Raw genomic sequence first — 27,808 nt, 5'->3', positions numbered from 1 at the left:
TATTACTTAGAAAATGATTGATACATCCAGAATTACTTCATCCCACTCAATAATTTATTTTCATCCCAGTCCGTGAGTTTAATTTACAGTGCGTCAGAAGAGTATCAGATTGAAGGTGCTTTGTAGCTGTTCAAAGTGAATTTTTCAATTCCAACTTCGATTTCTAGAATCTAAGAGTAAGATATAGTAGTAATATTACTAATGCGGTCAGTCCTTGTCATAGATTCATCATTGTAATGTATCTATTTTGCTTTCTCTTCAGTCTCATAGGAAATTCTCAGCCCCAAGGCACGGTTCCTTGGGCTTTCTCCCAAGGAAGCGATGTCGCCATCATCGTGGTAGAGTCAGGTCTTTCCCCAAAGATGACCCAACAAAGCCTGTTCATCTTACAGCCTTCATTGGTTACAAGGCTGGTATGACCCACATCGTTCGTGAAGTTGATAAACCTGGTTCAAGTAAGTCACTCCAGAGAGAAACCCTTAACAAGAACTGTTCCAGTTGAAATTTACATTTTTGTTGTTTTAATAAATTATATATATTTACTTATGTAAGATGTTCTTCCTACATTATTCTTATCGTATTCCTTTGTTCATACTAGATCTGCTTTGATAATTGTAAGAGGGTCATGAACAAGTCTAGAATTTCACAATCTTAGCCACTTGCAAGTTCCCTTGCATTAATACCACTTTACAAATGCAACATTAATTTTGCACTGGCAAAAGGGTGCAAGTGCTGTTTTGTTCTACTGGTAAAGAGCAGATTCCTTGGCCTGAATTTTGAGGACCCCTGAACTTTAGTAACCCAACAGTGAAATGTTTCAACGAATAATTTTCTTTGCTCATCAGAGGTGAACAAGAAAGAGGTGGTTGAAGGTGTCTCCATCGTAGAGACTCCACCCATGATCCTGGTTGGATTTGTTGGCTACATTGAGACTCCACATGGACTTCGCCCAATCAAGACCATTTTCGCGGAGCACATTAGCGAAGAATGCAAGCGACGTTTCTACAAGAACTGGTAAAGAATTTGAACATACTGAAGGTTTTCATCATTAGTGATGTAACTGTTGAAAGTGCATTTTAACATACAGGCTATTCGTATGATGTGATATAAATATGGCTAAATTCGGACACATTTGCAACAACCTTCATAGATTTAGTATACTAATAGGTAAAAAAAAAATATGTATATCAATAGAAGGTCAAGCATTGTGGTGATAATGAGATAAGCCAGATGTGTTGTTCTGTGTTTGTGTGCATTACTTTGCATCACTATTTAAGTGTAATTGCTTCATTGTCAACAAATACTAATGATTCTCCATCTTCTTGGGAGATCCGGCCCTCCTCTCAGTATTCTATGCTGATGAGGGCCAGCCGTTTCATTGACCCATACTCCTCTGTGTGGAGTTCATCTCCAACATGAGTACCCATCAAAGGGCTTCCTCTCATTGAGCACACCGCTGTGAAGTAGGTAATTCATTTGTGCGAATCTTTTCGTGCAACACTATGTCCCACTAGAAAATTCACCAATTGGATACTGAAGATTAGCAAGTCTGCTCAATGATGAAGCCCTCCATTTGGGATATAGGGTGACCCTTCTATTCCCCCTTGTATGTAATTGATCAGGTATCGTTCTAAGAAGAAGGCTTTCACCAAGGCATCCAAGAAGTGGGCAGATGAAGCCGGCAAGAAGCAGATTGAGAAGGACATTCGCTCCATGAGGAAATACTGCAAGGTCATCCGTGTCATTGCTCACACGCAGGTTAGTGCCATCATCTCTGTTACCATGAAGTTAACGAAATTGTCACAAAAGTTGGTGCTTGTTAAAGTTTTGGAGTTCCACAGGTTTATTGGATGTGGTAAAGTAGTTGTTAAATAGATCCATGGAAGAATTCTGTAATTTTCAAGTATTAATTTTGTCGTGACTTGTGGTGTTGGTTGCTGTGTTACTCATGAATGTTGTGTTATTATTCTATTAGCATATGATAATGATATAGCTGTGGAAGGATCTTTACATTTTAGATGATATACTCAAGAGAAAGACTGAACCTTCCCCTTTACCATTTAATAATATACAGGTGGTCATGGGTGCAGGTTACTTTGCAGCTTGTTAGTAATGCTGTAATAACATCCCATGCCAGTCTTGACATGTCTAGATTTGTGAATTTTCTTAATATTTTTTTATGATAAATTTGTCAATTTCCTCAGATGAAACTGTTGAGCATGAGCCAGAAGAAATCTCACATCATGGAGATACAGCTGAATGGTGGCTCTGTAGCTGACAAGATTGAATGGGCCAGGGAACATCTGGAAAAGCCTCTTCTTGTCAAGGAGGTCTTTGCCCCGGATGAGCTGATCGATATCATTGGTGTCACCAAGGGCAAAGGGTTCAAAGGTCAGTTCTTGAGAAAAAAATGTTTGCATTTCCATGAGCATTATACTGCCCTTATTGTTTGGAGTCTTATTGTCACTGTAAGCATTATTACAGTGCAACCAAGCAAATGGCACTCAAATGGCTGAATGCCGTATAGAAATTGTTATTTTGTGGTAGCCTGAATTTCAGAACAAATGTATTTTATATATTGTATTGTATTTTATATATTGTATTGTATTTTATATATTGTATTGTATTTTATATTTGTATTTGAATTGTATTTTTTATTTTTCTTCAAAGCACTTGGTGTGGGCTCTGTTTATGACTTTATTATTACAGTTATTGAGTAAATCTTGTTTAGTAACATGTGATGAGGAATGGATGCCTGTCTGATACAAAATGCAGAATCATATCCTACTGCTGCTTTCCTTCTGATGTTACTTTGACATGATCTTATCAACATCCATGACTGTTAGTTAACCATTGATCATGACCCTGTGACTTGGTTTTAGCCCTCTAATTTCTCACGAGTAGTCTTGAGTGATGGATTGCTCAACTTCCTTCCTAGTTTAACGTTATGTGGCTTCATTTCCAAAAACAGGTGTTACGTCTCGATGGGGTACCAAGAAACTGCCCAGGAAGACCCACAAAGGTTTGAGGAAAGTTGCTTGCATTGGTGCATGGCATCCAGCCCGTGTAGGTTATGGTGTAGCTCGTGCAGGTCAGAAAGGTTACCATCACCGTACCATGATCAATAAGAAGATCTACCGTATTGGAGAGGGCTACCACATGGTCGACGGCAAACTGGTCAAGAACAACGGCTCCACCAGCTATGACCTGGACGATAAGAGCATCAATCCATTGGTAAAGAATTCAGATTTAAATTTGCACAAATTGAAACACCGTCTTTTACTATGAATTTCAGTTACTCCTTTGAGTAGTCCTACTGTTAATAAGTTCTCAGAATTCACTGTAATAAACTTCAATGTTGGTTTGTTGGTTATGGGTTATGAAGGGTCAAAACTCAAGTAACATGTGATGAGGAATGGATGCCTGTCTGATACATAATGTAGAATCATATCCTACTGCTGCTTTCCTTCTGATGTTACTTTGACTTGATTCAAATCCATTGACAAGAAGTTTGGTTCTTGGTTCAGCATGGTAAACCATTCAAAGGGATAATATCATTTATTCAGCTGTTGCAAAGGAAGATTTGCATATTTAGGTCTGTGTCATTGAAGAATTATGTACAAAGATGGGATTTTATCGCTATTTGTATGACTGCTACGGCGGTAAGTTCTATAGAAATTAAGAGGTTTCAATAATTAAATGTCACTAACACATGAATTGCTTGTCACCTTGTAATGATACTTTCAAGAAAACGATGCTGTAGTAAACATATCTGTTGTGGTTAATTTCAATCATTTACAATCAGCAACTTAGCAAAGCAACCCCAATATAAATTGCACTTTGAATTTGCCCATGACTGCAACCATTTCCAGACTTTGCTGTAGCTGTAAGTGTAGGATTTTGTTGGTATTCATCAGTGTTAATGGGGTTTGGTTTGTTAATCTCAATTTTTGTTTCTGTTTCTACAGGGAGGTTTTGTCCACTATGGTGAGGTGAAGAACGACTTCCTGATGTTGAAGGGTAGCGTTATGGGAACACGTAAACGTGTGATCACTCTCAGAAAGGTAGTCATTGTTATTTCTTTAAGAATACAAGCTCCGACCATTTTTAAGATGGAAATATTGCCAGCAAATTGTCCTTTGGAACAATTGTACAGTGTTTGTAAAATCTGTTTCTCTAGACCAAAAGTCACCAACGTGAAAAGATTTGATGAAAAGTGTTCCAAGAAACTGGACTTTTATCCTATGTGTGGCTTTATATTATATAGAAATTTATTATTTGGCATGTAGTGAAGTGTATGGCATCGACTACATGAAATGCGAGTTGTGGTGGAAGACACAGTGAAATGAATGGGAAACTGCTCATCGTGTCTGTCAGAAAGGTTGAATTACTGAAAGCATTGATCTTTAATAATATTCTGTGTAATATCAGATGTAGTTATGTTATACAGATGATTGGTTTATGTCATTGTTGGGTAACATGTGATGAGGAATGGATGCCTGTCTGATACAAAATGTAGAAGTCTTATCCTACTGCTGCTTTCCTTCTGATGTTACTTTGACATGATTTTAACTTTTGCTGCTGCTCCAATTGCTCTGAACAATTTTGTTGTTGTTAAATCTTTAGAAGTTTCTACGAGTGCAAGGTGTCATAAAATATAATTTGGATTTGTTGTGACTGATGTTACAGTAGTAGTCATAGATATTTGACCACATCGTGTTATGCAGTTTAGTAATTTAACATACTGCTCTTTTTACTCTTTTTGCAGTCCCTTCTGGTCCACACTTCCAGGAATGCTTCAGAGAAGATCAACCTCAAGTTCATTGACACCACCTCCAAGTTTGGTCATGGACGCTTCCAGACCCATGAGGAGAAGAATGCATTCATGGTTAGTAGAACAGCATCACCGCAAAATTGTGGCTTTTTGAGTTGCTTGTCAAGTTTTTCCAACCTACCAAGTATTATTCAAAATAAGATTGTAATTGATTACACCAAGATACTCGCCAAGCCATTTTCACTTATTAATGAGTTATGAGTAAGCAATCCAAGAAAAAGTTAAATCGTCAACATTTTTGTCTTCCTTACACATTTTTTAGTGGCATAGTGAACACAGTTAAACAAAAACTACATGAAAATTATCAAAATGTTGCACTTTTTCTCCATTATTGTAAATTAAACTTGGTCCCTCAAGTTAATTAACCTATTGGTATGAGATTTTGTTAAAGAAAGCGTCAAATTGTTTATCAGCACCTATTCAAAAAGTTGTTTTATGGCAATAAATAGTTGATCTTTAAGAGATAATGCCAGCTGCTGTCCATTAAAATGACTGCATAATTCAAATTATGACTGACTGGCATACCAGCGGTCATATCACACATGTGGACAACTTTTAAACAACATTTAGACATAACCAACATGAAATTAATAGAGTATAGTTGTTGCTCCGTGTTAAAAACTTTTCAAGTTTTGTCTCACCTTGTGGTTTTGTACAAACTGGAATTTTGGACTGCACTTTTTGGAAACATTTGTTATTCTTTGCAAATTGGGTATTCTTCTAAAGGGGACCAACCTCATCACCTATATTATGAAAATTTACAAAAGGAAGTAATAACATTAAGGAATAAAGTAATAGGAGGAAGGATGAGATGGCCGAAACATTTTGGAGGTGCAACATCATCTACACCATAGTATCCTATCTTAAACATACATACCCTCCATAATGGTAGAAATAGCTCATCAAATGACATAACCTTTGAAGTGGCCTTCTTTTGCTGAATTCTGGGAGGAAGTTTCCATGCAAAGCACCTCCATGTATTTTAAATTTACTACAACATGAAATGATTTTCAGTCAGTCTGTGTGCAGTTGTGTGATGGTGTATAACATATGGTCCAACTGGTGATATGGTTATGTTTGTATCAGGTAAAGGCTTATGATGTAGAATATGTAGATCAAACACAATTTGTAGAATATTATAGTTTATCACTGAGTTTTTATATTTTCTCATTTTCAGGGACCTCTCAAGAAGGACCGTCTGAAGGCCGAAGCTGAAGCTGCTGCTGCCTCCATCTAAGTTTCCCGGCTCAAAACTCTCAGTCACATGTCTAATACATAACTCATTATTGCATTGAAGAAGCAGAAATACATTTACCACGGCTGTGATGTTTGTCACATTTACCACGACTGTGATGTTTACTTATGCGATGAGAGAATATACAAATTGTTGGATATAAAATTTGAAAAGTTGTTTTTTCGTTTGTTTTTTTTCTGTTCTATTCAACATCACCCGGGGCCAAATTGTTAGGAGAACCTTGCAAATGGTAGACCTAATTTATAGTATAACGACACCTCTGAATGCAGCATTGGTTGTCCAAAGTTTATTTTTCGTCAATGGGTTTGGGATTTGAATTAGACAACCCCATGGGCAGGGCCACACCTCTCCTTTATAAAATCCTTCATTCGCCTCTGCCGCTTATTAAAGGGTAAATTCCCCTACCCTAAATCAGTTGGCCCGGAAATTTGGAATTTCGCCTCACCACCTTTGAAATCCTGTGCAAGCCACTGGCATTGAGCATGCAACTACTGGCCAGCAAACCTGCATACCCTTCTGCTAGCTGATAATGTTTTGAGCATAGATATTTAATAACTGTGCAGAGGATATTAAAGTTTGGAAAGAACATAAATACCATTTCATGCTGACACAAATCCCAATTAGATGCCAGCATTGAATTAGGTTGTCCTAATTTAAATTCATGTTTATATCATATCATGTATATGCTTTCATAAAGATTAAGCATCCTGTATAGCCAGGCATAACCACAGAATTAATATTTTATAGACCTAGTAATTCCCAAAATTTTTCCATCACGGCCAGCCATATTCGCCAGTGTTGAAAATTTGAGATGTTATACATATGACTTTATATGGGCCTTTTTTAACACTTGCCCACAGCCATATGGGCCACAGTGTAACACCTCCCCACTGGCAGTCAATTTCTAAAGTACATGATTATTTAAACGCAAAAAATTACGGTTGAAAAGTAAGTTCCCAGGGCCTCCCTAATTTACAACAAGTTGCCGAACTTGGGAGTCCCCTTAAAATTTTGGGATATAAAAAAGGCCGTCGATCTTTATTATCTCGCGACATTTCATTATGTGTCGAGGTACTCGGGCAAGAAAAATATTGAGAATGTATTAATACAGTCGCTTGCCTGAAGTTTCTTCCATTCTTGGCAGAGAATTGGGAATGATTTGGGCAAGATTCGGGAACATTACTTGCAAGAATCGAAGAAACTTGGGCAGGCGACCAAGTATTAAACCCTTCGCCATATTATTGTTTTAAATTGGATTTCATTTTCTTATCTCGGGGCAGTCTTCCCTCATCCTCCACCTCGTACTCCTATACCAAACTTAAAATACCAATATCTGCATTTGGTATAAACATTTCACTTCACAAACAGTTGCTATACAACCTCAAAAATTTCCACCATATTTGCAAAATTATTAGTTTTTCCATCACAAGGAAGAGCTGACAGATATTTTAACAACTATATGCTCGTTATTATTATCACTTGGTTGAAGGTACACTTCTATAAATCGCCTTTCCCGCTTCTGAATTCCTAAATGGAGGTCATTCGCCCAGGGCTAAAAGGGAGGGGATTTAGCTGGTATATAGAATAGTGTAAAACATTTCAGCATTACATACACTGCGATATTGTTGGATATCTCATATCCTACCGTGACAACACATAATTTAACTCGAAGCGGCAGCAGACGACAGGCCGGAGCAGAAAATAAAGTAACCTCCGAACATTGAAAAATCAAGACCGTAACTAAGACAATATTATTGAAAGTATGCTGACAGGGAAGCTCATCATCAGCAAGCCAAGGGTCACTTATAGCATTTCCGATTCAATTTTCAAGGTAAATATTCTACCCATATGAAATGCTTAACAAATCCATTGGTGCAGACATTGGCCCAAACATTTAATTGGATAGCCGTCCGAGTCGTTAGACTTTCTTGAAGCATATAATAATTAACTTAGCCTAGCCTGCATACATGCCATGGGCAAATTAAACCTTACCAGGCTTCAGTCTCGTCGGCAAAGTTTCATTACTATTTTAAAAGGTGTTTTAAAAGAAGGGGGCACAAATGTCTAACCTTTGGAGGCGCGTAAGGGAGGAGTCTAAAAGTGGAGAGGTGTGCATTCACCTTTGAGAATTTTTTGGTTTGTGTAAGAGGGCTTAGTCTTACAGTCTTAGGCTAGCCTAGATCTAACATGTTGCTATCACTACAGTTCCATCATTTTAACTAGCCTACATTTGTGAAGTACAAGCTTGCATTTTGCAGCATACCAGGGACGTAGCCAGGGGGCCCGAGCAGGGGGAGCGACCGCTCCCCCCTTTCAGTGTCGATTTTTTTTTTTTAAACTGTTGTTTTTTTAGCATGGTATTTTGTCAGTGCTCTTTTGATCTTGAATACTAGTCAGCTCCGTTAACTCGATTATAATCGTAGTAACATTCACGCCTACTGATTCAACTACTAACTTAGTTTGGCAGATGCAATTAGCTAAATTTAGCCTATAGCCTATTACAAGCCTACAGTTGGCCACTGCGTAATAAAAAACATATGGCCTACCTAACCGCACTCTATGGAATGTCACGAACCGTATGCACAACAACGTCGACAACGTTCGTTCTCATCCTTTCTATGATTGGTCCTAAGTTGTGCACGAACAGCATGTTATGAAGCTAAGCTATAGCAATCGTACGTGATACGCACTTCCTTTAAATAATTATTACACTGTTAACGATAACGATATTTGTTTTTAGGCCACAGCATATCTGGCTATATTACAAAATATGAAAGTTTATATTGTCCATCAGTTAAGTTCGTCAAATGTATTAAAGTCCAGACATTGGACAATAAACAAGAATCATCCTACTGGAAAAATTGTAAAAGAGCACTATGTTTGTCTTTCTGATATATTATGAAAAGAACATGTAAAAGAATTCAAACAGGAAACAAAATCTGCTGATAATATGATATCCGTGATCAGGGGCGTAGCCAGTATGTAGCACTGTAGGCCTGGGCCTACACACTTTTTTTGGCCAAGTTATCTTTTTTAAAAACACCCATATTTCAAATCCATAAGCTTGCTGGACGAGTTTAAGAGTCCAGACAGGAATAACTATTGAAATGAACGTAGCAAGAATATGGCTAAATTAGGTGACCTAGTCTTCTAATTTAGGCTGTCATTTCTATCGCGTGCCGTTTCATTCAACACTCTACCCGCCGAAAAAGTCTAGAATCCGATCTTGTCAGTTTTTTTAACATCTAGTTAAGAACCCGTTTACGCAGATAATATTTCAGTTGAGAAAACAGTTGAGAAATTTGCATCAGATGGCAATCGTCGGATAGCTCTCGCCTTCTCTAATATTAGGCTAACTTAAACATTTACAGTTGTATCAAAGACAATTACTGGGTATAGTTGTATCAAAGACATTTCTGGCCTATCTATATATGTATCTACAAGTATCAGCAGTTGAAAAGTAAGACTACGCTGTTCATGTACTTTGCTAATTTTAAATACCGAACATTATGTAGTATTGAATTACGTACTATTTTAACTCGTTTGTTTTTTTGGTTTAAAAGTGATATTGAATGAGGTGTCTCAAGTTAGCAAGAGGCCATGGAACCAGAATGAACACTCGGGAAGGGCCGTTTCCGGCCATCTGGGGGGTTTGTAAAACCAAAAATTTTCTTGTACGCTCCGCGCCAACCGATGGTGGCGCTCAGCTCGGATAGTCATGCCTACAATTTTGAAAATCCATATCAGTCGCAAAAAGTGCTCCCCCCCTTTCAAATTCCTGGCTACGTCGCTGCAGCATACAGTGTGTTATTAAATGTAAGCCATTTGGAAGAAAGTCTGAAAGTTTAGGCAGGCATGTCCCTTCACTCTTGTTCGCTACCCCAGTTCCCTGGTGCACTACGGCCCCTGTTATGCATTCACTCTCAACGTTTCAAACTAGCGTTTTTATTGAGCATTAGGAATATTGTCCATTTTGTACACAACGCTGATAACGCTGATGCCATGAATGCACATCACCACACGAAAGATCTAAGTTGTGACTGGAAAACATAACCAGAATGCAGACTTTGTATTGCATTTGGCATAACCCCCCCCCCCCCCCCCCTCGGCCTCCTTAAAGAGTGTGAAGACTCGCACACAAAGGAACGTCTCATGCCGGTAATCTGACCTAGTTTCGAATTACGTGTAAGAAGTGTTAGACACTACCATCGATCTGCTTTACCGGCTCCAATTGTAGCACGCTATAGCTAGGAAAGTTTGTGATTATGTAATCGACCTGCCACGGTCTAAAATTAGCCTGCATTGCTTCTTAACAGCATTAGGTTGTGTGGAAATATGTTCATGTCTACAGTGTAGTTAATCATACAACGTTCACACAAACTACCCTCATAAAAAAAAAAATTCGTAAAAAGAGGTCATTTTACAGGCCCGTAGCCAAGAGGGGGGCGAAGGGGGCAGCCACCCCCCTTGAGCATATTTTTTATATATTTTTTTAATGTTTTTATGATATTGCTAGTATTTTTAAAAGAGAAAATGCTAAGATGCAGTTACAAAGCCTGGGAACTTGGGAAGTGCCATTTCCAGCGATCTGGGAGGCATTTTCAGCCAAAATTTTCTTGTATGCTTCGCGCCAACCATGGCGCTACGCTTAGATAGTTTACAATGCCGAATCTACAGTTTCGCCCCTCCCTTGGCAAATTCCTGGCTATGCGCCTGTCATTTAACGAGCAAGGCAGGTCGATTACGTAATCTCAAGAAACTTTTACATGATAGCCTGCTATAGTTGGGGTCTATACTGCAGACCCTTAATTTGAGGCTTGTGTGTTGCTTTGTTGGTATGGAACAATTGTGTCAGCGTGCCATTTGCAAGGTTTGCCGAAGTATGGACATAAATAGTACAGGTAATTTGAACAATTTATTATGCTCTGAATCACAGTGTGTTTTATACAAGATTATAACACAACAGTGTACTTTTAGCATCATCATTACCCTATGTACTTTCCACTAATTTAGAGAAAAGCAAAAAGGATACCTTGTGATTCACCCTTGGTACCATACAGCAACTAAAGTGGCAGTTATCTGAAGCAGTGAGTATATCAAACCCATTCAGACACATCTCAGACACTATAAAAAAAGATTATAATTAGTAACTTGCACTTTTAGTAGGTTAGCATGCTTATATTGTAACGATGGCAGTTTCTATGTTCACCATAAGTGCACCTGTGACAGACGCATGTTTTGTTTTGTAACATAGTTGGCTAGCGCCACCTATTATTCATTCCTAACTTGCAAACACTAAAGTTAAAATATATGTTGTAATTTCTTCATTACAGCAGTGTACAGTGAATGAGTTATGCATTAGCGTGGGTTGAACATCATCAGATTGTGTCAATATAAGCCTCTTTATGTATGATATTATCACCTCCATGCATTTTAATAATTTTTCATTGCTACTGTCCAATATTACATTTCTAGAATGTAGTGAATATCAGTATTTAAAATACCACAGGAGATGGTCAAACTCCCCAAACCAGTCAAACTCCCTACCAACACACTGTAATTTCATATAAGTCATGTGACCTGTCACAATTTACTATTTCTCATTATCCTTATATCTTAGCCATTTTAAGGCTATTTTGATCAGTTTTCTTGGTTTTGCAGTCGGTGGGATCTTAGTTTTGCAGTTGGGTCTTAGTTTTGCAGTTGGTGGGTTCTTAGTTTTGCAGTTGGTGGGTTCTTAGTTTTGAAGTGGGTCTTAGGTCATAGTATTGTAGATACTGTACCTGCATCAAACCTCAGTTTTTGTGTAATTGTGGTACCACTCAATTCTAATCTTTTATTGATTACAACACCCTTTTTCACAGTTAGATGCACAATTGAATTGGCCTATTGGCATACAATTTTGAAACCGGTGCACCACTGGGTCTGTCAGACCAAAGAAGCTGATTTCTTTTGGTTTGGGAGGTTTCAGCTTTATCTGAGGTGAAAAATACTCCACTTATATTAAGGTGCAGGCTCTGGTTGGATCATTGAGCTGTTAGCAAGTTATACCCCAGTTCACCATTGCTTCTGCACTTAAAATTATGGTACTGATATTCTATTTGGAAATGTGCATGTACAACTAATGTAATTATGCCTTATACTTAAAGGACTAGTTCAGGTGTCACAAATGTTTATCTTATATGAAAGAGGACAATAAAAGAAACCCTATAGTGAAGAAGTTATTCAAATATCTTTTTCCGTTTAGGAGATATTCAAGTCTAAAGTTCTATCTGATTGTGTAGGAACTGCTGAAATCAGACTAGCTGTGACGTCATATCCTCACAGTCCTGAAAAGTCTTTGTTATTTTATTAAAATATTTTGTAAGATTTTATGACTTACAACCAAAAGATACGTCAGGAGATCTCATATGTGTCAAGGGAGGTATTTAACATTTAACATCTGAAGAATGTTTGATGCAATTTTTTTAGATTTGTGAAAAATATGCAATTATTTTTTAATGAAATATATTGACACATGTTAAGGAAGTGAGGATGTGACATCACACCTTTACAGTTAGTCTTTCTACACCAGTCATTTGCAAAGAAATTTTGAAATCTTCAAAGTGTCATATCTCCTTAACAGAGCATGCTATCATGGTAGTTTCTTCACTTTTCTGTTTGTATTTTTAAGCTCTTTCATACAAGAAAGACATATCAGACACCTGAACCAATCCTTTAAGGGATCCATGACAGAACTGGGAGTTGGGATATGCAAAAATTTACAAATTTTGTAGACATGATATCCCAAAGGAGGCTGACTGTGCAGTTCTTATATTTGGCATATATGTGGATTTTCTGTAATTAGTTTAGCTAACCCTTTTGTTTGTGGTAGAGGCCAAAGGTCATTTGGGGTCAGCAGAGGGTAAATTGTGATAATATCAAAAGTGAGCTCATATATATCCATGGTATGGTAGTATGTGTATTGTATAGTTTGTACACAATTTGATATGATCAGAGTTCATTTAAGGTACCAAGTATCAAAACTTGAACACTGTGTAAATACAATATTTCCAGATAGACAATTGCAGTACTGTAGCTGGTATATAATAAGTATAAGTACAGTAATTAGTACAAGAACTCTTTGTTTTTGATGGAGGGTACAGGTCATTTGGGTTAAGCAGAGGTTACACTCTGGAAATTTTAAACATGACATTATAAGATAGGTAGTTTCATCAGATGTCATATTGGCATATGATATTCCTGTAATGAGTACAAGAGTCCAGTAATTCTTTTTAAAAGTCAAAGGTCACTTGAGGTCAGCAAAGGGAAAGTGTAAAAAACTAAAAAAGCACTACAGCTGGATAATTTTGTTTCAAGTTTAGACTTTCAATATGCTTCAAGTCAATGGTTATGCAAGGCTAGCAGAATTCAATCCCTAAAAACATTTCATCTCAGTTAGGGATTGGTCAGTAATAACCTAAACTTGGGTTTCAGCATGACAATTTGTGCAAGGACATGGCGTACAGGAAAGCACATAATTGGTCAGACCTTAATTTACATTGTTGTTATGAAATTCAGAATGATTGTAATTTTAAGAACCTAATAAGTAATTCCTGAAATTTTACACCATGTCAGGATAATATTTCATTGCTCTAACTATCCTTGGTGTACATCCATGCTCTCAGCCTCTCACCATACCTAATTGGTACAGGCTTAAGATGCTGTTTAAGATGTCATTTGTATCTAAGTTCAGTCAGCTATTATTGCACAATATCTTAAACCTGCTTTAAATTTTCAATATTAAAGACCTCAACCATTTATTTTGATACAAAACGCTTGACTTTAATCTAAATATTACTGTTGCCCATATTTGTGCTTGTTATTTCAACTAGCACATTTAGCAACAGATATTGTCCAACTATTTTCCCAAATATCATGCTGATGAAAGGTCATTTGAAGTCAACAGAGGTCAAAGTCTGAAAACCAAGTTGTAAACTTGCAAACTCAATTGTTTCTCTGATTCATTGCATTTCTGTGTCACTAATTGTCATAGGATTATACCTTTCCTCTTTTAATTGGCTGAGAGGGTTTCCCACTTACACTAATGACTGTTATCTGTCATCAACATTCAGAAAGGCATCATTTGCCATGATCAAGTTATCTAGAATGATATTCTGGTACTTGACATCAGGACACATTTTCCTGAGTTGTTCTATCAAACGATCAGGTGATTCCATATATAGTATAAACTTGTGAAGCAAGGAATCACTAAACCTGCTGGCGTTCTGGTTTTTGTATGAAATGAAATATCTCTAACTTAAGTTATTTGAATTCTACTCATTGTTTTTAGTGACAGTCTACACTTGAAAACTGAAGAAAAAAACAACTTAAAGTAAAAAATCAAACAACTGTCTGCATACTTCATTGATCTACAAAAATTGGCAGACAAGTTGATTTAATTTCAAGTGCTGGGATTTTTGTTTCAACCGGTAATGTTTATGCCTCTGTACTGTACAGACATTTCCACACTCAAAGATTTCTTCTGACTGTTACCCTATATGTATATATTTAAACTTACTACCATAGCATTTCTGAAACTGGGAGCAGTGTACCTACATCAGGGAATATTTGAGTGTTAAAAGTTTGTGTAGCATTTTCAAAGGCTCTGAGTTTCTTCGTTGAATGCTGCAGTTCCTGTGGTGAAAACTGCAGCTACATGTATACATCTAAACACTTGTGTACAGGTATAGCAATTACTTAAACAGTTTGCTTGGCAGTTTGGGATACAGTATTGGATAACATGCAGTAATTCTCATTGAAAATTCACAAGAGCGTATGTGATTGATTATTGTTCATGCTTGAAGACTGGCGTGGGTCCAGACATAGAAGTAGTTAAATAATTTAGGCTTAAAGCAGAAGTCATACAAATCAGTAAAATTTACCCATGCATGTGTTACAAGTGTGTTTTCTGGAAATTTTGATGGTAGAGAGGGTATGGGACATAGTTAGGAACCTTTTTGTGGATAGTCTTTAGCTATACTGTTAAGTTATAAAATCAATTTTTCAATTTTTGCTCAAGATATTATTTAACTGAACTTCTGGTATTGATTATTCCAAATGCTTAAATTTATTGTATGAATGCTCCGTGTAGGTGTAATCTTGTGTCTTCTGTAAGTTTGAGTCTGTACAAGTAATCGTGAATTACTGAATGGTGTGACACTCCTTTGTTCTGAGGGTTGTATCTACATTATGTTGTAGTCAAGTACATTTATCAGAGTACTAAGTACTTCTGACCACTTGGGGTTCTGAACGAGTACTGCCTTGTTAAGGTCTTAGTTCCAAGTAACAGTGTCCGAGTACAGCATGTCAGAATCTGAGTACCAAGTATGAGTACATTATTTGATCCAGTACATCTGAAGAACATTATGCTTATAAGTGTTCCCTGATTTTCATTGTATGCATAACAGTTGAATATGTGATGACATTGTTTGGATCTTGTTATTGTTTGCCAGAAATGACATAAATATCTCTTTCTGATTTAATGGAATGACACAGTGACAGTAGCAAGCAATTTAAATGACATGTAGACAGGGTAGTTAGACTATTATGTGCTGTCGGCTGTATGAAGATGAAAAGTGCATGAGTGATGTATCTGTTGTGTATACTGCAGTCATTCACCCAACTTGCATTTGTGGTTGCTAAATTATCGACAATTCACAGCCAATTATTGCAGATCTGCAACCCAGATAAAGGGTCATTAAATAGATTTATTAAATATATATAAAATTAAATATTTTAAAAGGAAATAGTGCATTTGAATCTCATCCCAAAGCAACGCCTAAATATACGATTAATGGTAATCCTTAAGATTCTCTGAAAATGTAGCCAACATTTTTGCGTGAAAAACATCTTGAATCTTACAAAATTTTAGAAAAAAGGATGAACATATTTCATCAACAAAATGGCTAATTATCCAAGATAAGCCAAGCCTATAAACGTTCTTACTATTACATGCAGAAAGGTCAGGTCAGGTCACCTCAGCAAATTCCTGGATTACTAAGGCTCACCATCCCATATACAGTACCACTATGCGAGCATATACAGTACAGTATTTAGTACATACAGGAAAGTATATACATGTACACAGTACAGTGCATTATGTAGTCTTTTACAAACGTTATAATTCCATATTTTGTTGAAAATCTGTTACTTTAGCAACACTTACCAGCATAAGTCAAAATTAAACCCTATAAATTTAAAAAATGAAACCTAACTGTACAAAATTGTCAATATTAACAAAGAAATCACATGTACCTTCACAGTTTATGGAAAAACCAACCTCATTAACTAGTTGTCAATCACATCTGTTTCGGACTTGACAGAGAATACACAGAGTCCTAAACACTGATTGGACAAATTGAACAACATTTTAACATGGAGCAACTAGGAGGCAGGGATTAGTTTATTTTCTTTGGGGGGGGGGAGGGAGACAACAATATAACACTGATATGGGGAGGGATCTAAGAGGAGGGGAAGTTTTATACAAGTAAAATGACTTAGATGCAAAATGGTGCTATCATTTTTCACATATATCCTTCCTAAAATATTGCAATTTATTGCGAGCAAGAATTGTTAGCAAAGTTTAATCAACTGAGTGCTGGCTGCTTTGGGCGGGGGAGGGGGGATACCCCTCATGCCCCTCACCGCCACTACTTAAGTCCTATCCTCTTTGTGCCACAGTATGCATAATGCGTCCTGCATTTACTTTCCAAGCCAAACAAACCAACAAAAATATATGCTTCTTTCTTGATTTCAACTATTAACTACAGTATGTCAAGAAATATTGAGTAAGTTTTTGTCATAATTTGTTGTACCATCAACCTGTACTGTATTAAACATTTTCAGCTTTTGCAGACATGGCTACCTGTAACATTGAAGAAAGCTTTATCAAGTGTAACTTGAAGTACAAGGACCTCATTCCTGTTATTGAAGAATGTATTGCAAACTTCTCCCGCCGCGTAAAGGGTGAAATCGATCAACCAGTCAGAACAGTCGTCAGAGCAGAAAACTCTGATGGGTGAGTGGAAGAGTGATGCCTTTTTAAGACAAGAAGGATTTGTGAAACCTTTCATATCATTGAAGAAGAATTTTGCACTGTCCATTGGTAGACTTTGATGTGTTCACATTATAAACTTGACAAAGGTATTGCACTGTTGGGATATACACACCTGGAATAAATCTTGTCACAATAAAGCCTACTAACAGATCTTGGGCAAACTGCTGTTTTGCTGCTGCGGTCCCACATCTTTGGAACACATTATCTTAAACCATCAAGTTCCCTCCTTCTCTAGTGTCCTTCAGATCTATGCCAAAAGCTTGTCTGTTTCCAGAACTCAACAACTTCTATTTATCTTTTGTTTTTTATTAGAATGGATAATAACTTTTATCTTTATATATATCTTTTGTTATCTTATTCTTTCTCTGTTACTTGCTTTGCCCTTCCTCACTGTTGTTTCACTTAGCCTAGAGCTTCTTTTTGACAAATACTGGTGTGTTATAAATATCAATTATTGCAATGGATAAAAAAAGATATTATTTACATAGTTTTTGGTAGAAAAGGATCAATAACACTTTCTTTTGCATGAACTTCAGAATACATTTTCCATAAAACCGGCCTTAGAACCATCCATGCAGTGTTTCCATTCTGGTTATATGTTTCCCTCTGGCTTCTTACTTCAAAGCTCTTTGTTTGTGTGGTGATATTCATTCATGGCATATTATTGAAGAGTTGAGGAGGAGGGGGTTGGGGGGGGGGTGGGTGTGGGTGTTGTGGAAACATGGGCAGGAAGGAAGTTGCTTGACCATGATAAGCATCTTTGTGTTAAAGGTGACATTATGATCATGTCGTAGGTGATAAAAGTGACATTAGGATCTAATTACTTCCATCAAACAGATATTATAATGTGCAAAGTTTTAACATGTTACAGATTTGTGTCACCTGCCATTTTCTTTAGTATGAAATGATATCCCCCTCCCCTCCCCCTCCCACCCAATCCTTTTTTTCTTTTCAGGTCATTTTTCATCATGCCAGTATACTCAAAGAAAGAAAATATCTTCATCAACAAAATAGTAACTGTGTTCCCAAACAATGCGTCACAAGGAATACCAGTACATCAGTCTTTGCTTTGGCTTTACAGTGGTTCAACAGGAGTTCCAAAAGCAGTAAGTACAAGATAGATAAATTCTGAACATGCAGTATGTCACAAATAAGTCTAAGAGATTGTTAGCTAATTTAATAGCTTACCTGCTTAATCTGTGGTTCATGCTGTATAAATACTGTACCTCTGAAAACAAAATGCTTTAGACTAAGGTTATGAATATTCAGTGATATGAATTTATTGGAATGAATATGTTTCTTTTTTTTGTGGGATGGGACAATCCTAATCATCAACTTTGTCAATTTGAATTATACCTCTGCCAATCTCCTCTCCCCCCCCCCCCCCCCCGCCTCCCACACACAAACAACCTCTTAAAGAAAAAGGTGAAATACAATAAAGGAAAAATGTCTTTGAAATTCTTGGGAGCTGTGTCACATAAATCGTTTATATATGTTTCCAAGTGTCATAAAGGAGCTTTCAGATTCCCGCCTCTCCCCAGACAGACTATAGATTCAGTCCTTTATCCATAAGAGTAAAATTAATTGGTGCTTTGATGTTTGCCTATAGTTAATGCTTGTTTTCTCGTTTTTGATAGATCATGCATTGCGATTCTATTACCCTTATGAGAACTGCTGCAGCGTCTGCTGTAGCAACAAAGGTATGAAAATGGAAATTGGTGCCTGGGTGTTCAGACTATTTTATTGTCAAAAGTTGGGTATTAAATCTATAAGAAAATTATGTTGTCTCTATTTCTCTCATATATCCAGCTTAATGGAAGCTTACTTAATTCAAAACTTAAATGTAAGCAAGGAAAATTGTTAATCGATTACTTTATATACACTAGGCATCTGCATGCATGCAGGCAATGTACAACAGTTAGTAAATCTGATGGTTTGATCCCAGCCGGATCTTAGACAGAGGCAGTCTCAGATCCTGCATGGATGTAAGCATGGCAAGTAATATACATGCAGTCAAGGTGGCATGTGTATTGTATCATATTTGCATGGTGGATGGCTGTGATAAAGTGCAGCAAGTCAATGGTTAGCTAATAAAGTATATTCATGAGTTTTATTGTTATTAAATTTGATTATCCATTCTAATTAATAATTTTGCCAGGAGCAATTTGCCTTAAAGCTTTTCATAGAAATTCAGTTATATAATATGAGTAGTAAGTCAATGGTTAGCTAATAAAGTACATTCATGAATTGTATTGTCATTAAATATTATGACCCTTTCTAATTCAAATTTTTGCCAAGAGCAATATGCCTTAAAGCTTTGTTTAGAAATTTAGTTTTATAATGTGTGTAGTAACCACAAAAGAAGGGTTTTTACTGTTTTTTCATCTAATTTGAAAGCAACTTCCATTCTTATATGACAAAGAAAGTAGCTTTAATATCCCATCTGAATATGGCATGATCAAAGTGTATATATCTAGATTACCCATGTCTTGGAGATTTAGAAACATAAAAAATAACAATAGCTTTAAAACAAAAAGAAAAGTAAAGGAATGTTATTTTCTCTGCATATGTGTATTTATTGTCTGCACTTACAGAAATTTCAAGTGAGGGACGTCACCATTAACCCCCCCCCCCTCCACTCCCCCAAAAAAGACCAAATTTTTCTTGAAAAAGAAAGAGAAGCTATTCATGATCATTTAATTACCTTCTTCCGTCTTATGTCAGTGTTTGATAGCATTTTAAGTTTTTGAAGTTTAAGATTTGTGTATCATGTTCATCAGATCATAAAACAAAACACGAGTAAACTTTTGTTATCTCTTTGTATATTGCATGACCTTTTTCTATACTTTTCTCACAGTATCTGGCCCCAAAGAACAGTAAAATCCACACCATACTTGGAGCAGGAGGTCAAGCTCACTCTCACCTTGAAGCTCTGGCAGCTATTTGCAACTTTGATGACGTGAGTCTCTTCACTTTATTTGACCTTATTGTGTAACTTTCTCCACAACTCCCACCACCCATTCCTCCTCCTCCTCCTCCTCCTCCTCCTCCTCCTCCTCCTCCTCCTCCTCCTCCTCCTCCTCCTCCTCCTCCTCCTCCTCCTCCTCCTCCTCCTCCTCCTCCTCCTCCTCCTCCTCCTCATTCTCTAAATGCCAAAAAGAGTTCTCCAAAGTTTGTTTCATTATCTAATGTCACAACAGTCCTCCCAACCAACCTAAACCTATTTATGTGAATCCTACAAGCACTTTATTGAACTACTCTGGCTGGGCTTGTCTTTATTACATCTGTCTCACCGCCATATGAAAATCTCGTCCAGTAGCCTGCCTACTATCCCTTTCTGTGGGTTGGTTTCAGCCGAGCTGAATTAAGAAACTTAGATATATTACACCTCTTTTACTGGTTTTCACATATGGCTTAATTATCTCTTGTGGTTGGAGATACAATATTCCACTCAGTGATGATCTACAGTATATAAATGCAAAATTAGAAGTATAGTGTCAACAAATTTCAGTTTATTTCTCCCCAAATTAAGTGGAGATTGAAATTACAGGGTTATATAGCACAGCTCAGAGGGTTATCAATACTTGTTATCAAATCTAGTTTATCAACCAGCAGGAAGTATATGAGAGATTGGCTTTTTGCAATAGATAAACAGTTTACTGACAGGTTTTGTCTCTCTTAGTTAGTAGTCTTCTTGGGCCGCTAGTACTATACTGGACTGTGTAGGGGTTGCCTGAGCAAAAGCAAGCCGTCAATGATATTGATCTTCGATGAACACTTTAAATGGTTTAGAAATTAATAAATGAACACTACATATTTGTGAATACTTTTTAAACATATTATGTACTTCGTAAGTTCAACCCATTCCCAGCTATAAATGGTAGTATTAGATTTTAAGTGAAATTTAAAAATGGAGAGAAGGCTCTGTGAAGTTGGTGAGCAACCTCAGCACATGCAAAACTCCTGCATTTGCACATACAAAAAGCAACCATTTTTTTTTACACAGTTAATTCCCATTAGTCTAGTCAATCCATGAAGAAAATGGGTGAACCTGAAAACTAATTGCCAAAGAATATGGTTTGGTGTTTTGACAGACAGAAACCTTGTAACAAATGTATTGAAAATTAACATTCACAAGGTTACAGAACCAATTAAGACATAGTAGCGCTTTATAACAAAATAGCGACTAATTGCCTGTGCTACATTGATAGCCTGACTGTGTTCATCGGTTTTTAAGTAGTACTGTAGGAATTGGTTTACCGGCATGAATAATAATAAATGACATAATTATTGAACATTTAGAGAACTGATAATTAAATTTTCATTTGTTATGTTAATTTGGAAATCAGTATAGCCAAAGAGCGCATATGCATGGCGTTCAGATGTTTTCTTGTCTTGTCATTTAGTAGAATATAAACCATCAGGCTATAGGTTCCAGTGACTGTGCAAGTCAGCCAGATCCTTGTCTTCAAATTGGTGGTGCTCTTACCTGCAGGCCTTACAGGGGGCTGGGAGGGGGGGGGTACAGCCTGGGAAAAAATGGAGGATGGAGGGACTGAGAAAAATGGAATCAAGATATAGTGTATTTTCAATCTCCTACAGATAATTATAAATAGAAAGAGCGAACTATGGCCAGTTGACATACAGTAACAAATCTCCAAGGCTCAACCTGGCTTTTGATGGGCCCTGCGTTTTAATTAATGTTTTACCTGTGTTGTAACAAGTCATACCTCGAGTCAATACTCAAGGTGACGCGACTGACTTGCGGAAATTTCATCCATCAAAACAACACAGTGATTATAGCTATTCACTTGAATCGAAAACTCAATGAAGACTTTGGTGACCTGTCAAAACTCTTCCCCTTCCTGTCTGATCTTGGGCAGAGCTGATCAGCAAGATTAACAAGTCCATTGCTACAGAGAGAGATACCAAAAAAAAAGGATGACATAATACCTTTATATTTCTACAAGATCTGAGAATGGTATCTGTTCATATCATTCTCCTTTTAATAGCGACCTCAGGCTTATATAGACCTCCCAGGGATTCATTAACTGTCTTCTTGACTATGAAAAGTATTTCATATTCCAATTTTGGTCTTATGTTAACATTGCAAGTTTGAAGGTAGATTGGGTCTGCAGCATAATTTTCTTGCTTAAATAACCCGATGATTGACCCATTCATTTTCATTTTTATAGAATGAAACCTACTTTTTATAAAAACCTAACAGAAAAATTGTCATGGACAGGCAATTTTTATTAAATTTAACTCAGTAAGCTATTGCCCAAATAAGGGACAATTTCTATATTATTTTCAACTGTCAATAAGCAAAGCAGAGACGGAAATTTTGACGGTAGGTTGCGCCTGCAGCATAATTTTCTTGCTTCAACCCGATCATTGACCCATTCATTTTTATTTTTATAGAATGAAACCTACTGACTAGATTTTTTTATAAAAATCTAACAGAATAATTGTCAAAGTAGAGGTACCGTTAATTAAATTTAATTTAGTCAGTAATTGCCCTCGTATTAGAGACAATTTCTATTTTATTTTCAACTGCCAAAAAGCAGAGAAGAAAACAAAAGCATACAAATCTGAAAGGATAATGCAAAATATAATAGAACACCCCTAAAAATCACAGAAATCCCCTAAATGGTGCAAAATTGTAATGTCAATTGTATGACGATGCAAAGAAGCTGAAATTTGGTTAAATTTTTTTTTGGTTACAAAAGAACACTTGAAATGAAAAACAGCATCTGTGTTTTGATGTTTGATGGCAGATTCTTAGTAGAAATGGATCAAACTGCAGCAATAGTCTGAATTGACAATCTTGGAGCCCTCAATGTTGTGTTTTGGTTCTCCACAGGAAAGAACAGAAGAAATTGTTAAAAACTGGCTATCTGCAAAAGATATCTGTGTAGGTAAATGTATTGAAGAAGACCCTGTTAAGAAGTGATTGAAAACATCAGCCTCTTATCTAGCTTTCATACATGATTCATTTCTTCTAGGTTCGAGTATGGAACCACAACTACCCAAAAGCCGAAGCATTTGCCAAGAAACACGGAGTAAAGGCCTACCAGTCGGCAGAGGAGGCCGTGAGAGGAGCAGATGTGATCACCTTGGTGACTCTTGCATCAACACCAGTTCTCTTTAAGGACTGGGTGAAGGAAGGAGCTCACATTAATGGTACTAGAATCTTAAATTACCTTGTTAGTCAATTAAGTCTTTTGAATCTTTGTCTCACCATTGGTTGGTTTGACCTATACAGGTTGATGAAATTTCCAAGAACACATTCAACTATCCTGATGATCATGTAATTGCCTTTATCCTCTCAATCACATCATACAAATATGTAGGTTGCAATCACTGGTGCATTGTGGTAATATTGGAATCTTCTAACTGAATTCATAATTAAAACTACCATATATTATCATAGTTTATAAGTTTGGGAAAATGAACTCCTTTTGTGTTCAGATGAAGTCTTTGAAAATTTTTTTTTAAAGTATCTTTCATTGTTTGAGTCGTGTTCCTACCATACCCTGCTATAGTTGTGGGTTTAACCTCTTTTGATGTTGAATTGGTTGTGGTGCCATAACTTGACAAATTTACACAGGGCAATTTGTATTTGCCAGTGACAGATTCAGCTGCCATATGACCATACAGTGGTTAAACTACATCTTTTATCAATTAGAACGAGACCTCAATTTAAATATATCTGAGGCAGACAGGGTAACACAACCAGATACTTTTTAATTTGAAATTTTCATATTGCTTCCCTGTTTTCAGCTGTCGGTGCACCTGTCCCTTTCCAACAGGAGATAGAGCCTGCCCTCATGAGAGCTGCTGTTGTGTATGTAGATTCTTTGGAGGGAGCTCTGAAGGAGTCTGGAGACATTATCAAGTCACAGGTAAGGTGTAACAACTTTGCATGACAGGGGAAAAGGATGGGTTAGAGTGGGAGGTAGGAGGAAAGGGGAGGAGGAGGAGGAGGAGGAGGAGGAGGAATAGCTGATAGATAAAACCAATGTCTTTGAGCATGTACAGTGTGAACTAACATTTCTTCAGCTGAGTGTAAAAAATGGTGAAGTTATAATAACTTCTCTTTATATGTTAAACATTTGGACTAAATCATTAATGATGGCATATTTTAAAGGATGGTTGCCAGGGAGAATTATTGTTCTGACATGGCAACAAAGATGCTTTCAGGTACAGATCATGTACCTAATGTCTATGTCTGTTGCAATATATTTAAGTCTAAACTTTGTTAAATGACTGGCATACTGCTTATAAATTTGAGGCAAAGTCAAGTAGGATGAAGACGATGATGAACATATCAGCTCTAAATGATTATTCTTTTTTTCAGGCATTATCTAATGATGTGTTTTAATGAACTAATAAATGTGTCAAACTGTTTACTTTTATGATAAACTTATGGTGGTGAATTTTGCTGTTTGTACAATGTATGTTAAAAATAGTTATTGGTTTGAATATGCTGTTTTCATCATCATTTTCTATTCAGGCTCCAGTCTTTGGTGAAATTGGAGAGATGATCTTGGGAAAGGTTGAAACAAAGCAAAATGAGACGACCATTTTCAAATCACTCGGTAAGAGAAACATTGTCACCATTGTTGATGAACTCAAATAACAATACAAATGGCAGCCATTCTTCCATTGTAAAAATTAAAAACAATAGAATGTAGGTTGAACTCCCCATGCCCTGTCTCCTCAGAGCAACTGTACTCTTGCTAGTGACATGGCAAAAGATTTCAAAGTGGGGGAGGGAAGGGGCAAATTCCAGCTTTTCCATTGAACCTTTATGGACGGACTTTAAGTGGATCAAAACTTTTACGAGAGGGGTGTGGCTGTAGGGTTGATGAATGTGACACCCATGTAGGGGAGTGGATGAATGTGACTCTTAATTTTGGGGGGGGTCTGGTGTCTCTCCCCCACCCCAAAAAAGAACCCATGCATAATAGTACTTAAAAGGATGGACAAAGTTTGTACCATAAACCCTATATTTGTTTTTTATTTTTCAGTTTTTATTTTATTTTATATTTTTCATTTCTTGTCCTCAGGTATGGCAATGGAGGATTTAGTTACAGCTAATTTAGTGTACAACAGGTTTATGCAGCTGCAGTCATCAACCTAAAATCATTGATTCAGAGATTTGCTTTCCCCGACATTCCATCTCCCATTGATCAGTATAGTATTTAATTCTTCACATAAAGAGAACTTTAAATGACATGATTATGACACTTTTCATGTTAATTAATTTTGGCAGCTGATTGTTTAAGTATGATTTTTTTCTGATTTGTTAAATATGTAGTTCATTTCTTGTTTTGTGCTTATGTTTTGTTATGCTTTCTGCATATTTTGGGGGATTTGCTAACATAACTGTAATATTTTTGCTATATTACATTGCAATGAAATTTCAGCTCTAATCTTTCGTCACAGGTTAAATTTGTAGAAATTGTGCTTCAAAGTCTTCCATTATTACTTTTGAATCATTTGAAGGAGCATTTCAAGCAATTAAGTTGATGGGCAATAGACAATTTAAGAGCATAGTTCATTTTTACAGCATAAGTTTAATATATTTCAATACCATTTGTAGTTTTTGAGGAAGCAAGGATGGCTGGAGTATCAAGTGCCTTATACAGATCAGGAGGTCATGTTGTTCCACACTAATCGATAACTTTACAGAGATTTAGATTTTAGATCTAGAATTTTTATCATATATGTCAAATGTTATTATATAGTTCAGCATGAAAAGTTATATATATATATATATCCAAGCTTGGAATTTTTTTCCAATGTCAGCATATTAAAGCAACGCAACCATGAATATTTCAACGAAGTGTCATATTTTTATAATCGAGAACCAGTATATATATATATACAACTATATATATATATATATATACAACTACAAGTGTTCCACTAGTCTCAACAGGGACATTTGTGGGTTAATAACTGCTGAAAGTTGAACTTGGGTGACGGGCATTAACATCATAGGCATATTGGTGAGTTGGGGAAAATTATCGAGGAAACACCAAAATTTCAACAGTTTATGCGGTAAATAGTTAATTTGAGGTAGTTTTTTGGCCATTCTTTTAGATGTACACCCCTCATCTCAATGCAAATATTCGAGAGTTTATGAGCAGAATGTCAAAATTTCAATGTATAATGTCATACTTGCAAGGAATGATTCAAATTTGTGAAACACTTGTCAAAAGTTGGAATATATAGATGGAATTTTGAATAATTCCAAATTTTGGGTGAACACTATCAAATATTGACTTTTCAAATTGAAAAGTATTCAAGAAAAACCATATGTAAAAGAAAAGTTACTAGTTTGAGACATAAAAGTAAAAATTTTGATGTTATTGGTTGAAATTTATAGAGAAGTAGAAGTTTGGAAGAAAATAGTCTAAAATTTAAGGATAGAAAGGAAATTTGAGTTAGACACTGTCAAAGTATTGAATTTTTGTGTGAAGAAAAATTCGAAGAGAAATTTGGAGAAAAACAGTAGAAATTTTGATATTACCAGTGGAAAGTTTGTGAAGAATGTTGGAACAAGTAGTCAAAATGTGAGGAAAGAAGCAAAATATTGAATGAAGAAAGGTTAAATTCTTGTTGCCATTGTTCTACTCTCTCTCTCATTGTTTCATAACTTCCTACATTGCTGACATGAAACTTCAAATTTCATACATACAATGAATTATGTGACATACAGTAACCTATGTAATAGTTTTTGAAGAGAATAAACATCAGGGATCAATAAGTCGCTGCCAAAAAGTATTTATGATCCCTGCAAGATGATATAAAATCTTTATAATGAAACTTGTAATTGGTATGTTAGTATTAATTAGTGACTCACCACTTGAAACAATATGCAATATACCCCCATCTACCACTTTGGAAGGCAAATATTAGGTGGTGGTAGCTTAGAGCAGTAGAAAACTTTTTTTAAAACAGTTTAAACTGTGTAACATGCAGTGCTCTGACTTACTAACATAAGAGGATTGTATAATGTTAAACACTATATAATTTATTAATTCTTATTAATCAAATTGGTACAGCCATATCATGCCTGCGGGAGGCCCAGGTTCAAATCCTTGTGGAGGCTGGAAGTTTTCTTTAATGTTCTGGATTTTCCAACTCATTACTGTTTCAAATATATATATATATATATATACATAACTTTATATATATATATATATATATATATATATATATATATATATATATATATATATATATATACATAACTTTATATATATACATAACTTCATATATATATATATATATATATATATATATATATATATATATATATATATATATATATATATATATATATATAAATATATATATATATATAAATATATATATACAGCCATATCATGCCTGCGGGAGGCCCAGGTTCAAATCCTTGTGGAGGCTGGAAGTTTTCTTTAATGTTCTGGATTTTCCAACTCATTACTGTTTCAATTATATATATATATATATATATATATATATATATATATATATATATATATATATATATATATATATATATATATATATATATATATATATATATATATATATATATATATATATATACATAACTTTATATATA

The 27,808-nt window shown here is 36.0% G+C and overlaps 2 protein-coding genes across 3 annotated transcripts in view; both read left to right on the top strand.

The window, feature by feature from the left end:
* Positions 1-27,808, top strand: part of LOC139959589 (large ribosomal subunit protein uL3-like) — a 108,203-nt gene that overhangs the window by 408 nt on the left and 79,987 nt on the right. The window contains exons 2-9 of one of the 2 annotated variants that reach the window (XM_071957314.1): positions 263-455; positions 846-1,014; positions 1,623-1,758; positions 2,205-2,391; positions 2,972-3,234; positions 3,969-4,064; positions 4,769-4,888; positions 6,012-6,241. In XM_071957314.1, the coding sequence (XP_071813415.1) occupies positions 263-455; positions 846-1,014; positions 1,623-1,758; positions 2,205-2,391; positions 2,972-3,234; positions 3,969-4,064; positions 4,769-4,888; positions 6,012-6,071 (1,224 nt within the window). In that variant the 3' untranslated portion in view covers positions 6,072-6,241. Of the gene's footprint in view, positions 1-262; positions 456-845; positions 1,015-1,622; positions 1,759-2,204; positions 2,392-2,971; positions 3,235-3,968; positions 4,065-4,768; positions 4,889-6,011; positions 6,242-27,808 lie in introns of those variants that run through there. The other variant, XM_071957313.1, reaches the window with a different exon arrangement.
* LOC139959592 (ketimine reductase mu-crystallin-like) lies at positions 7,228-26,022 on the top strand. The gene is made up of 9 exons (XM_071957318.1): positions 7,228-7,920; positions 16,977-17,148; positions 18,143-18,293; positions 18,825-18,887; positions 20,045-20,146; positions 23,193-23,370; positions 23,971-24,092; positions 24,704-24,788; positions 25,260-26,022. Exons 2-9 carry the CDS (start codon positions 16,988-16,990, stop codon positions 25,331-25,333), a joined length of 936 nt encoding a protein of 311 aa, XP_071813419.1. The 5' UTR covers positions 7,228-7,920; positions 16,977-16,987; the 3' UTR covers positions 25,334-26,022.

This window comes from Apostichopus japonicus, chromosome 19 (genome assembly GCF_037975245.1).
Source record: "Apostichopus japonicus isolate 1M-3 chromosome 19, ASM3797524v1, whole genome shotgun sequence".
In the NCBI taxonomy this organism is placed as follows: Eukaryota; Metazoa; Echinodermata; class Holothuroidea; order Aspidochirotida; family Stichopodidae; genus Apostichopus; species Apostichopus japonicus.
This window is presented reverse-complemented; position numbering and strand designations above follow the sequence as displayed.